Genomic DNA, 14,310 nt, shown 5'->3' with positions numbered 1-14,310 from the left:
ATTTTTATGAAAAGGATATATTCTCTTTAATAATCTCAAAATACATAAAGCTCATGTAAGTTTGAAAAGAGATGCCCTGCAAATGCACAAAAAGACAAAGAGGAATAAGTTGATTTTTAAAATATAACTTTATTTACCATTTGTAATCGAACAGTTTAAGATATACAGTTGACATGAGACTAAGACAACGTCAATGAAATTTGGCCCTAAGGTTCAAAAGACACTGTTAGACAGGTATGCATGACAAAGTAATGTAATTCTTTTCAGTTGTGCTTGATTCTCCCATCCGTTGCAATAAGTTTACATTGGCATACCAAAGTGCCTTCCACCGGTAGCTCCACAGTGTATACAAATATAGCTGTAAAGGCATTACTTTAAAACGTATGGAAGTTTGTATCATCTTCTGTTGCTTTTTAACACGCGTGTCATTTAAAGTGCCGTGACAACATGAGAACACGTTAAGTTTATGAGGAAGAAAGAAAACGAATCTCTCCCGTGGACCCGCAGGGCCACCGAAAAGAAAATCACAGTTTAGTCAAACCTACTGACAGTTTTCAAGACTGCTTGTAATTGCACATCCAGTTAATAAATCCATAAAGATTTACTTTACATGGATGGATAGATTCAAGGTTGTGTAAGAATAAGACCATGAAGGACCAAACAATATACTTTCAGTGTGGGTTATACATAGTTCAAAATCCAGTTGTCTTTAAAACAATGAATTATTATTCAAATTATTCCATAGGATGCAGTATTAAATCTTCCAGAATTTCTGACTAGGTTAACTGAAACACACACTACATTATTTTCCAATACACTGATATGTTGAATTAATAGGTTATGTCCACTACATAAACATTACCAGTTTACATTTATGATACCGGTTTTGGTACGGTTGGACACATACGCACACATTAGAAACAAATGGCCGAGCATATCAACAAACTGTATGAAGATAGTTTGCATTCATATAACTGAATTACAGCATGCAGTTTTCTACACTGTTACACTGTAGGTGTATTGCTTTTGTGCTAGTTTTATTTTTTGATTTCTCTTTTTTTATACAATACTGCCATGTAAGTAGAACACTGCTGGGCTTGTATAACACTGCATAACACCTTCACTCATGTGCGGTTCCTTCTACAGCGTTGCTGTGACAACCTGGAGATGTGAGAGACTTTCTTTAAAAAAAAAAAAAAAAAGCGTTCTGTTCGTTTTTTTTCAAGTTTCAGTCCAAAGCTTTATCATTTGGCACGACAGTTGATATCGCTGGCTTTTAGAACTTTAAGAAAGGTAGTGTCACTGAACCTGGATAAAAATGGTTAACTCTGACAACAATAATAAAAAAAAGGCTCTAATACAAAATAAAATGAGAAAAAAAATCTATGCGCGTAGACTCTGGTTGTTAGAAGACAAAATGGACAGTTACATATTGATTAAAATTACAAGACATCAATACTGACACTATCCTCAACTACCTCTATATTCAGAAGGTGTAAAATATCCACTACACAGTACACAAATTACACATTACACCAGCTATTTTACTACAGGAAAGAAAATGTCCCCTTACCAGCACCTCCCCCTCCCCTTCCCCCTCCCCCTCCCCGTCCCGCCAAATAAAGACAAAAATCCAAACACAAACACCAGTCAGATTCATTTTTACATTACTGTACAAGAAACGGAGGGAGTGCGCTGAGGACAGTCAAGAATTAGGACACAGTAGCATGATGATTATTATGATCATAATTACTGTAATTCACCAACATCGTGATCCGCTTGCCCCACAAGGACTTCCTTGTGACAGCTAGAGGCCTTGACCTAACGGGTATGTGCTCCAAATGAGATCTGTGCTCACCCGCTGCAATCATAGTACATAATTAAACCCCAGCCTGTACACTTGAAGTCCGTTATTTGTGCTTAAATTCATGTTAGCCTTCATGATAGGGTTGTATTAATACATGAAGCACATAAAACTCACGATAAACCAACAAAACCAAAATTGAACTTAAGTGTTCCATGACCACACGCACCACCTGCGGAGGAAACACGGCTTTTTCTATGCTCTGACCTTTGTTCCTCTGCCTATTTACACACCTCACACAAACTGCAGTACAGCTTGTGTGTCCTGGGCTGCACTTGTGCTTTTTGAGCGGAAGTGTCCCGGTTCTAACCTAAGCTAACCAAACCTATACCCCTGAGTTTCAGATACCATCTACCGTGATGCAGGTTGTGCCCTAAAGTGTTTTTGCCAGCGTTCGTAAACGTTCGACACTTGCTTCTGTGTGCTTTATACTCTATGAACACGCCAGGACAAACGACAAACAAAATGTTGAAATTGTTCCCGGTTGATGAGTCTAAGCGTGGGGTTGGGCAACTGGAAAGCAATCAGTTCCACATGTTTTCAAAGTGATATACTGTAACTGACAAAATGACACAGGAGCTTGTATCAACAAGCGACACTCTAAGCACCTTAGTGGTCCCTACGCTTGGCTTCCACTCCCTCATTAAGCCAGGAAATAGCCCTGCTTATACCGTACCTGGTCTTGTAGCATTGTTAGCACGGTGAAACAGAATTGTGCGGCATCTCAGAAAGACTTTTTTTTTTTGTCAAACTGATCAAACTCCCAACCCCCGTCCACACTTCACCCCAAATATTGACTGCCTCAGCACCCAGGCCCCACTGTACCAGAAAATAATAAAAAATAAAAAAAAACAGGAAAAAAAATCTACAAAAATCAAGTCACAAATGAGGAATGGTAAACATTACTCTTATTACTCAAGATACTGTAGTTTCTTTACAAAATAAACATTGTTTCCTTTCTTTATAATTATTTACTATGTTACTTTACAATAATGAAAAAACGACAACACTACAATGTAAACTATTGTACGTATGACTACGTGTGAATTCCATGATCCTATAATAATGACCTCTGTTCATCGTTGAGTTAAGCACCGCCCATTTCTTTCTTGGGGGCGGGGACTGGGGTGGGGTGGGGGGTGGTTGGGCTGGCCAACTGAGGGGCAAATGCTGTTTCTGCTTCCTGCTCTGCACTCATCAGTTTGGCCACTCCCCTCAGTGCTACAGAAAAAAAAAACTTGAGCTAAAATTCAAACTCTTTCTTCTGCAACAGCCAAAAGGCATAATTCCTCCCCTTTGCAAGAAAAAAAAAACTTCCTACATTTATTGAAACCCCATACTCCCGCAATGGCACCAAGGTAGATCACTCTACGCACGCTTTGTGTGTTTTTGGTAAACATGCCTTCTTCCCCCTGCTTTAGGGCAATTAATAATAATAAGAAACGAGAGGCCATCACATCTCCTTAGTGTGCAGACAAGTAAACTATTTTCTAAGGTTATGAAGTCCAGTGCTCCCTTCACAAATGAGACACAAATTGTCTCACGATGCATTTCACAGGAAAATGTCTGGAAGACTATACAGAAGCTGCACCAGAGCAGCCACTAACAGTTTTAGTTTCCGTGGGTTACTGCTCGTCTAGGATCTTTCGCTCATAGACTCCTCCCCCTCCGCAAATCAAAGCGATCCTTAATGTTCTCAAAGCAAGCTAGCTGGGACCCTGAGAATGGGCGTGGAGGGGAAAAAAAGTGCTTTAACCAATCAGGACAGCCGTTTAGAAAGCTGGAGTCAGATATCCTTCTCGTACCAGTATGCAGAGAGACATCTGTGTACATGCTAGGGATAATGGCCAGTGTCTGGGGACTCGTTAAAAGCCGCTGCACCGGGTAAGCGCTTAATGAACAACTGATAAAAACACTTTCTATTTTAAAGAAAGAGTACATTTTTCCCCCCCTTTTCCTTCCGGGATTCAAACTAAAATCCAGATCGGTCGCAAGAATGACATGCTGAAGTCTCCCATTAGAGGGCGCTTCAGTCAAATGCAACACTGACGGAACATCAGCTCTTAGCTGACATGGACTCACATGAAAGCACCTGTATGTCGGGTAGTTAATTGGGGGATTCATTTTTAATTTGATAGCGTCAAATTGATTGGCCAGCAAATTATTGTACAGGGAGAGATTAAAGCTAGAGCCTTTGATCTCTGGTTAGTCTGAATATGTTCCTTCTTCTGCAAGCCATACAGTTGGTAACATGGCTAAGTTCCCAATGACAGGAGGTAAGACCTAATTCATTATTTTTTGAGTAGCAAAGTTAGCTTTTATAGATAACAAGTATCCAAACACTTAAAACCATTATTCACATCCCTATTGCATGTATGGTATGTACATTCCAAATGGTTTTTTACAATTTTTTGAGTTTCATAATTCACACTACATGAAAACTTGTATCTGTACCTTGCAGTAGGAAAAGGTAAATTATGGTAAGCAGAGAGTGTTTTCCTGTGTGAAGTGTAGAAAAGAAAAGAAAAACAGCAGACAAACTTGACACACCAAAACGGCACTCCGAGGGGCTCCGAAGAGACTCATTAGTTGTTGTTCTCAATAATTTAAAAGCAGCTTTCGAACAACAGTCTAAGTCGAGACTACGGATCAAGGCGCCAAATACCAAGAGCTGTAACGTACTGTACCGTACGGTGAAAGAACAAAAAAAAAGAACATACAGATCGGCAGAGCGGTGCTACCTGGACTTGTCGGCGCTAAAGAACATTTGGTCTCCAGCTTTAAACCAGCCAGCACTCTCTCTACACCCAAGTGGCCTGTCTTACAAGTGGCGTCGCTGCTATCACGTCTGAATGTTTTTTTCTTTTCGTTTTGTTTTTTGTACAGTCTGGAGAAATGAACGCTCACTGCTCCCTAGTCACAAACAGTGTATGCACAAATTTTTTTTGTAGATTTTCATGCATATGAAAAAAAAAAAATCTGTTTAAAAAAAAAAAAAAAAAAAAAAGAAAAGGAAAACAAAAAAAATGCATTATTAAATTATGTGGACAAATAAAACATTTTGGATGAGGACCAATTTTCTAGAGGTTAGATAAAATAAGCCCTTACAATATGTAAGGGTCTCCAGCGAGCATGGTTCTCTCCCCCACTGTGCAGGGTGGGAAAGGGCGTGGGTCCGGGCGGGGGCGGGGTCTTTTACGCGCTGGGGTTGGGGTTGGGGTTGTGTGTGGAGCCGTTGCTGCCCTGGATGGTGAGGCTGATCTCGTCCAGCTTCTCCTTCTCCTCCTCCTTCAGCTCCTCCTTCAGGGCCCGCACCTCCAGGCCGCCGTCGGGCCCCGAGGCCCCGCCCGGCGCGTACCGCCCTATCCGGTGCTCCATGAGGGCCGGGCCCCAACTCCGGTCCGGCTTCACCGAGTTCTTCAACCGCTGGGGGGCAGGTGGAGAGGGCACGGCGTCACGCATCAGGGGTAATGCTAACGGGCTAACGCTAACGGGCTAACGAGCGCTATCTCGCTATTCCCACCTCAGGGCCTGGTCTACACACGCAGATGGATATTTTTTTGAAAACGCTGGGCTGTTTTTTCCTCAATAATTCGTTGTCAAAAAAAAATTAAAATCCCTGTCCACACGTGAAACACGCTCCAGGACCGGACGTGCTAGCACTGAACACGCACGGAACACAAAGCGCGTGCTCCACGCCAACTTTCCGACGGCGTTTACAGGATTACGCGGTTCAGATGATACGTGGCGTACACGAAAAGCTGCGTTTTCATCCGTCCACACGGAAACCTCCGCTCTGGAGAACGTCTTTGAAAAGCTCAGCTTTCGGTGACTTAAAATGGCGTGTTCGTGTGGACGTGAGGCTAAAGCAGAGGGAAAATGTTGCGCTTTCAAAAATATCCATCTAGATGTAGACAAGGCTTTATAATGAGGCCAAGAATGGACTGCAGCTCACAAGAATGGATTGCAACATTATAAATACATTCACTTTATTGTTACAAATTGACACACTCTGACAGTGACAATATGTCTAAATGCGACAGTTTGTACTAATAAACAACAACATAATTGAAGGCACAATGTTGCAGTCTAGTCTTGTGAGTTGCTGAGTGATAACATGTTATTTGGATTCTTTCTAACACGCACCCCAATCCCATGAAAAGCCGGTTAGTTTGCGCCGGCATATCAACTAAAACTAAAGTGCATTTCATTATTTTTAGAACTTCTTCATAATTAGACCTGTGATACAACATTCAAACAAACAGACAGACAGACAGGCAACACAGAGGACATTCATAATTTCCGCTTTCTTTCTCGCTATGCAAGCCAGCACGCTCTCTGTGAGAGCAGGAGGACTGTTCTCTCACCTCTATGAACGTGGTCCCTTCAGAATTGGCAATCTGGTAGAGGGCAAAGATGGGTATGCAGATCACCGAGGACAACGCCATGAAGAACCCAATGATGAGGGACCAGTTGGGGTAGATGTAATCGTTGTAGGTGATTGGCTTGTACTGGATGACTGTGAAGATCAGGATAAACTGTCGAAAAAAGCGGAGAGAAGAAAAGAGAGTGAGTGTTTTTACACACACTGTTCGTTCACTCTGAGTTTAGCACAGTCAGGGATGCTGAGGTAGCCAAAGCTTGACAGAAGACAAACTGCCAGAAGAGCAAAGAAACAAAATGTAAATGATGAAAATAGTGTTCTTGCACAAGCCAGCCAAAGTGAATAAATGGTAAACTTCCAATACCAGGCTCTGGCTACTGCACACCTGCAGTAAGACCAAAACTCGGGAAGATTAATGCATCTTACGATGACAAAACAGGACTATTACGAAACCGTAAAGAAAAAGGAATGCTATCCATAATTATAAATGTCCGTACAGACATTCTGAACAATTTTTTCATGCAGAGAATAGTCAATGTGAGGAATAGCCTGCCAGGTCACGTAGAGGAGGCAGAAGCTGATATGGTGTTGGATACTATCAAGTCTGTAGGTAATCAGAGCACTAATTTTGTCAGGAAAATGGCCAGCATTGTTGGGCTGAGTGGCCTGTTGTCATTATGTTATTACTGAGACTGAACGCTGTGAGACGGAGGTCGATGTGCAGCGACCCAACGCTGAAGGAGCTAAAAGGAGGGGAGGAGGGGGGGTATTCCACTGAACTCACAGTGATGATGACGGGCGACACGAATCTCCAGCAGATCCTGAAGAATATGGGAGGGGGGAAGCCCAGCATCATCTCCACATCTTTGAAGTAGTTCTTGTGTCCTGGAGACATGGAGAGATTCGGCTGTCAGTACCTAACGCACAGGGCGACCACGGAGACTGACGCGTCTACAGAACGGAGTTGCACTCACATTCAGAGTTAAATCAACACTAACAGAGCACCCGTGGTCTCAATTGGACGCATATCTACTCTGTTAACATTGGACATTTTACTGTGTTATAAACATAACCCGTAAGACTGACAGTACTCTGCTATATTGCTCTAGTTATCTATCATTTTAACCCCTTAAAGAGTTCATTGGAATGTTTTTTTTTTTCTTCAAAACTCTAAGTCAGTGTTCTAGAACTCTTGCTTTCAATTATCAGCAGTGATCATTACATCAGCATTAGAATGTTCAGTTACCGATCGCATATCTAATCACATATTTGTAAACCATACACGTTAAAGGGTTAACTATGTGGAAATGCTGTGTAGGGAAGTTTGTCCCTTAATGAAACATGGATGCTCACCATATATGTACATGATGCAGATACACATGATGCAAGAGATGACGACCAGGGAGAAACTGGCAGCGTAGTTATCCATGAGCAGCAACCAATAAATCCCAGCCTGCATGAGAGAGAGGATATTTCAGTGTGTGTGTGTGTGTGTGCATGTGTGTGCATGTGGTTGAGAGTAAGAATGTGCATGGGTTGAGAGAGTTTGTGTGTGTGTGTGTGTGTGTGTGCATGTGGTTGAGAGTAAGAATGTGCATGGGCTGAGAGTGTGCGGTTAAAAGTGAGAATGAGTCACCACCTGTGTGTTAGGGCTCACCTGAGTGGTCAGCGGCACTCCCAGGAGAAAGCCTACAACAGCCACTCCCAGTGTGACCACCGTCTTGTTCCTGATGATCCAGTCTGTGCCGATTTCGTCCACGATGGCAGTGACGAGGGTCTCTAACAGACAGAACTACAGACAGACTGGGATTAGCCACCAAGCAAGCCATCTTACCAACAGAGCCAACAGAGCAGCATTATAGTGGAGGACAGTCACTGTAGCAGCATCCAGACAGAATACTCCATACAGAGACTGGTGTTAGCAGGCTGCTCAGAGCTAAATGTACCACTCACACACACACACACCCTCATACTTCCTCTCTCTTTTACTCTTACCCTCTCACAAACTCTTTCTCTCACCTATTCTCCCGCACTCTCTGTCTCACTCTCACTCACCCTTAATCTCTCTTACTCTCTCCCTTCTCATTCTCTCTCTCTCTCTCTCTCTCTCTCGCTCTTACCTGCGTGCCCAGGCCCAGAAGGATGAGCATGAAGAAGAACAGGAGGGACCAGAGAGGGGAGATGGGCAGCAGCGTGAGGGCTTCTGGGTAGGCCACGAACGCCAGCCCGGGCCCGTGGTCTGCCACCTCGGACACGTCCACCCCCAGGTGGTGCGCCATGAAGCCCAGGATGGAGAAGATGACGAAGCCGGCGTAAACGCTGGTGGCGCAGTTGGTGACGCTGATGATGATGCTGTCTCTGTGAGCGAAGGTAAAAAGTAACAAAACATGAAGCGTGGCCTACTCGTTCAACCACACATAGTCATAACATAACATAACATAACATTAGAGAACAGGCCATACAGCCTAAGGTCTGCGTTTTCCTACCACTAAAGAGCACCTAGTGCTCTCTGTTTACCTACAAACTAGATATTACCTAACACCGTATCGAGCCAGGTCTTGAAAATCCCCGCAGGTTCTGCCTTTACTACATACATAGTATACAGTGTTGCTATGTCTGTCAGTCATGCATGAGTTCAATGGAGTCTTCAAATGCAAAACAGCAAGGTAGCAGAACAGGCCATTTTTCTTACTACTTGCAAATCTGACCTAAATTTCCATCACCACCTAGAATGAGCCCAACATCTGTTCTGGTAGGCCCTTCTTTGAAAAACATGTACAAATTATTCACATGCTCATGCAAAGACAAAATCCAAATAGACAGTTTTACACGCTATACATCAGTCCACCACGTGGTGGTGCTGTAGTAGCAGGAAGACTACAGGGTGAAAGGTTACAGTTTTTGGAGATTTTGGTGCATTGCTCTTAAAAATTGCTGGCATTTAGCAAAAGCTCCTATCCAACGACTTACATAAGAGAATGACAAGCTTTTCAGCCCAACAATGCTTGCCATTTCACAACTTTAGCATATTTTACATAGTATCCATTTATACAACTGAATATATACAGAAGGAATTCAGGTTAAGTGCATGTTCACATGCACGCAGACACACACACACTGACATGTGCACACACAAGCACACACACACACACAAAGGTTAATGGTGTGTACATGTCACGCTGCGGCAGGCTACACACCGATAGCAGTTGTTGTGGAACTTGTTGTAGGACGCCATAGTGATGAGGCCTCCCCAGGCACAGCCCAGAGAGTAGAAGATCTGAGACGCGGCATCTCCCCAAACCTGGAAAAAGGAGGGCAGTTGGTCCCGTCAGACACAGGTTTACCTTTCAGTTGGCCATCCCATGCCTGCTGCATGCTGGGAAGGCTGACAGCCTGGGCCTGATTTTCATCTCATCATTTTCAGTTCAAAAGTGGTTTTTGCGCACATCGAATGAAAACAAAATGTCCCATTTTCATTTGAATTTTGCTGCGATTATGGTTCTGTAATTTTGAGGCCAAAAAACATAAACGAATAGCCAAAACATTGGATATTTCAAAACTAACTGTTTGGTATATAGTTAAAAAACATGGACACACTGAGATAACCCCTTTTCAACTATCAAACAGATCAACAACACTCAAAATGTAGGCATAGATGCATGAAAGACGACCAAAAAGAGAAGACTACACCAGCATAACCTCAGTGGGTTCAACACAAGATGCAAACCACTGGTGACTTCAAGAACAGAATGACAGAAACTTAAGATAGCTGCAGTACAGGCTTGGCAGAGCATCACCAGGGAAGGTACCCAGCACCTGGTGATGTCTATGGCTCGCAGACTTCAGGCAGTCATCAAATGCAAAGGATTTGCAAGCAAGTAATAAATGCAAGGCCTTCGTTTAAGATTATATCAATTTGTCCTCTAAAAAGCGGGACAATGTCTAAAAGGTTTGAATGGAATTCCTACGTGGATCACCCAATATGGATGTAAGTATCCTTAAATTAAAGCTGACAGTCGGCACCTCATCCTCATACTCATTGTTACATTTCAAATCCAGTGTTGTTGAGTACAGAGCCAAAACCATTTTTAAAAAAAAATTATGTCACTGTCAAAATACTTATGGACTGCCCTGTATATGCTCTTGCTCACATACACTTATCTTGATTATTTATTCAATATATTTGAGTATATTCCATTCCACAAGGCAGCAAACAAACAAAAGCGTGTCCAACTAATTGTCCGTCATCGTCCTCCATGCTAGTGGAACCCAGTAGGCACACACCTTGGCATCGAGGATCTTCTTCCACTGCGGGGTCAGGTAGTAGGCGATGCCATTGACGGCCCCGTCCAGAGTGATGCCTCTGATGAAGAGGATGGTCAGCACCACGTAGGGGAAGGTGGCGGTGAAGTACACCACCTGGCCACAGAACACAACAGGTTGCGTTAGAAAAAAATATATATCTGCAACATCAGAGTAGTTATACTCCTAACAAACACAAGTGTTTTTCTTCTTTTTTTTATTTGGGTGCAAGTCCAGAAGATTACCCATTATTCAGGGAAAACTTGGATGCACTCCAAACATAACCCACAAAGGGGCTTTTGACTTCTCCGCACATGTTAATTTTACATCAATGGAGCCAGACACAACAGATTTCTTGACGTTTTGTTTCGGCTGTGAACTGTACAGCTCTCCGAAAAGGCACAGCCAAAACTCAGAGTGATTTGCCGTGTTTGCCTCTGTTAACATAAAAATTAGCATGTAAAAGAAGGGAGTCAAAATGAGCCCCTTTGTGGATCATTCCAGTAAGTCTCCAACTTTCCTCCAATTGATTGTCTGAACGAGGGCGACAGGATAATACTGTAAAGAAAGAGGGGCTCTTCAGATGGGACGTCCCGCTCACCTTGCCAGAGGACTTGACTCCCCTGATGAGGCAGAGGAACACCACCACCCAGGACACTGCCAGGCAGCCCAGGATGGGGAGACGCACCTCCCCAAAATTCCCAATGTCGTCCGAGATGTTCAGCACCTTGTGTCTAGAGGGTGCAGGGGATTTAAATATTTAATGAGAGAAATCAGATCGCGTTCAATGCCCACAAAAGCCATTCTAGAATACCGTGTTTGAATGTAAACCTCATGGCAACTGCTCCCAGCTTCTCTTACAAGGCACAGAGCGCTATTGTTGCTGCACTTGGCCAGCACAGGGTTAAACTGAACAAAAACAGTCCCATATTTCACAGCCAGAGGACAACGTTGACAAAACAACAAGATTGTTATTATTTCCCCCCCCCCTTCCCCTGACAGCTGGTTGGAACAAGATACTCTTTCATCCTATAGTGACACCATGACACAGAAAGCAAGGCACAGACCCATTATGCTATCATTAGCAAAGACACCGCTGTCTCTGAATGGCCACAATTCTCTGGGGTTCAAGGATATAAAAACTCCTCTGTGTAAATCGCTTGCTACATTGCACAGACCAAAAAAAAAAAAAAAAGTAAACCTAGTTCACCCTCTAATAGCCTGCATATAAGCAGCTGATGAGATTAAATTTGAAAAAAAAAACAACAGTATGCAAAGAAAGAAATGGTGATGGGCAAGATAAGTCAGACGCGCACAAAGCAATTATTCTGTACGAGCACAGATGTGTAGATAATGACTAGATAACGACCAGATGTTTAACACCCAGAGATCTGTCACGTTAGAACTCCTCTAAGGATCTCCATGAAAACAGATGGGTCAATCCTATTCTTTAAATACATGTTAAAAGAATGCAGCTAGGCAGGGGGTGAGGGGAGGGGTCAGTTGTTCCTACTGTGGAGCTGAAACCATGCTGGCACACATAGTTCCAGTTCCAGCTATTTTTCCCCAGTATGTTCTTTTGCTGTGTGTTCCCAAGCTAACCTTGTCCACTACCATTGCTGTTGACCCAGAGTTAAAAATGAGTAGAGGGGCGGTACGATATAGTCCTATAACTACGCTGCTTATGTCAACAATAATACACCAGCAGTACAATCTGACGTAGTGAGAATCAAAAGCGAATCCGTTTTTTTTTTTTTTGGTAAATGTTTACTTTAAACGTTGGGTCAATGCAGACTTCTTGGCCCAGGCCTGGACAAGCATACAGTGTGACATCACACGCTAAATCAGTCGCTGGGAATACAGTGGGCAAGCAGCCGGTCCTGTGTTTGTCTAAAGCCAGCTTTAGGGTCAACATCAGTCAGTCTGCTTCCAAGTCTACACCGGTAAAGAGGCACTGGGGGCCATTTTGTTGGCAGACACGATTGGTGCCAGCACACGGCAAGGTGAAGACGGACGGCCTCCTTACTTCCAGTACTCTTCGCTGGGGCTGGTCCTCTTGGTGCGGTTGACCAGCTCGGCGACGCCGGACACCACGGCCGAGGCGTTGGCCAGGGAGCTGTTGAAGCGGGACGCGCTCACCACCCCGCTGCAGTCCGGCGTGTTCCAGGGGTTATTGCAGTAGGTCCACGGCAGCAGGTTGGTCATGGACATGAAGAAGTAGTAGAAGGCGATGCAGATCACCACGTTGTAGTAGATCCCGATGTAGGTGGACACCACCATCATGCCGTAGCCTACCCCTAAAAGACAGCAGGGAGGAAAAAAAAGAACAGCAGAAAAACATGAGAATTCTTTATGACCAGACTAGGCTATTGAGGCCAATCGAGGCTTGTTATTTTGACGTCATTTCGGAGACTTACCTGCGCTGCACGTCTCCACTTGAATACCCCAAGGGTGTTCAACACCCGATAAAAAAGCCAGTACAAGATGGCTATCTAGTGGGGAAAAGGTGAGAAAATGCACCCCAAAGTTCACCTCCTTTTCACGAAGGAGCGCTTAGATGATGACCCCCTGTCATTCTAGACACTGTGGCTCCAGGCTAGTTAACAAGCTGACCCAGATCTCCACGGGGGCCAACCCAGTTTTAGAACACACCAGCATTCCGTGACAGATCCTGAAATGGACTGACATGGACCCATCACCCCCCGCCCCCCCCGTCTCACCTTTGAACATGGGGCTGACCTTCCACACCCCCAGGCATCCGAGACTGGCGAACTGTCCGAAGGAGAGCTCAAGGAAGAAGAGGGGGATGCCGCAGAACACCAGCATGATGAAGTACGGGAACATGAAGGCCCCTGGGAAAGGGAAAGCCGGAGTCATCCTCACGTGTCACATTCACACGTCAAACGTCAGAGAACCAGCCTTTTCCATCATATACCAACCCTGTTTGCCTGCTTTGGTATCTGTGTGCTTTTTTCAGACTGCTGAAAAAATTAAAGTGTCACAGGTTGGAGACATTTATTCTTAAATTGCATGCGAGGGCGTGATCAAAATGGAGTCACATCTGACGAAGCCATTTTCACCAATGTTCTAGAAAAGATGCATGGCATGGAATAATACGAAAACCAAACTGGAATTTTCAAAAGAGGAGAACTCTCTCTTCTACTTTCTTCTAGTCCATCATTGACTTATTTGGAGCTCAGCTGTCCACATTAAATTCAGGTACAACCACAGGTATAATCATTATAACCGGTATATCCTAGGTTATATAGTTATACCTACCATTTTCTGGTCAAAAGGAAGGCATTTTTGATCTTATAATTTATTTTAATAAATTCATTTTGGTTGCCAAGGCGCCCATGGCAGCGTCAAATTATTTTTATTAGCAAAATGCGCCTTTGAAGTCTGGAACTTCAGCTGCCTCTCGCTTTCAAAAGTTACAGGTGACGACGTCAACCTTAAAAAGACGCCAGGTGTTGCACGCGGCGGCTTGACGTGATGCGATGGAATGCGAGGCGATGCGTTCCGGAGGGCGGCGGAGACGCGCTCGCCAGGACCAGAGACGCAGCGAGGAAGACTTCATTACTGCTTCGTCGCCCCCCCGACCAAACGGTCACGCCCGCGGAATGACATCCCAGCTGGGACTAATGACATCACCGACCGCCAACGGGGCTGAGAACCGGCCCACCGCCGGCCGATAAAGCCGCCCTGTTATTGTTGGACTCCGAGCTGCAACGGTCGAGTCACGTCTATTCCCAGCCAC

At 44.2% G+C, this 14,310-nt stretch overlaps 1 protein-coding gene across 7 annotated transcripts in view; it reads right to left on the bottom strand.

Annotated features, from left to right (window-relative positions):
- Window positions 1–109: 109 nt before the first annotated feature.
- The window catches only part of slc6a9 (solute carrier family 6 member 9), a 70,919-nt gene continuing 56,718 nt past the window's right edge, over window positions 110–14,310 (bottom strand). For all 7 annotated transcript variants that reach the window (XM_064341734.1, XM_064341733.1, XM_064341731.1 and 4 more), the window contains 11 exons: window positions 13,271–13,402; window positions 12,577–12,847; window positions 11,152–11,284; window positions 10,533–10,667; window positions 9,446–9,549; window positions 8,369–8,606; window positions 7,906–8,040; window positions 7,602–7,701; window positions 7,033–7,133; window positions 6,232–6,402; window positions 110–5,290 (listed from right to left, as the gene is read on the bottom strand). In XM_064341734.1, the coding sequence (XP_064197804.1) occupies window positions 5,060–5,290; window positions 6,232–6,402; window positions 7,033–7,133; window positions 7,602–7,701; window positions 7,906–8,040; window positions 8,369–8,606; window positions 9,446–9,549; window positions 10,533–10,667; window positions 11,152–11,284; window positions 12,577–12,847; window positions 13,271–13,402 (1,751 nt within the window). In that variant the 3' untranslated portion in view covers window positions 110–5,059. The remainder of the gene's footprint in view (window positions 5,291–6,231; window positions 6,403–7,032; window positions 7,134–7,601; window positions 7,702–7,905; window positions 8,041–8,368; window positions 8,607–9,445; window positions 9,550–10,532; window positions 10,668–11,151; window positions 11,285–12,576; window positions 12,848–13,270; window positions 13,403–14,310) is intronic.

The sequence above is a fragment of the Anguilla rostrata genome, chromosome 6, assembly GCF_018555375.3.
Source record: "Anguilla rostrata isolate EN2019 chromosome 6, ASM1855537v3, whole genome shotgun sequence".
Lineage (NCBI taxonomy): Eukaryota > Metazoa > Chordata > Actinopteri > Anguilliformes > Anguillidae > Anguilla > Anguilla rostrata.
This window is presented reverse-complemented; position numbering and strand designations above follow the sequence as displayed.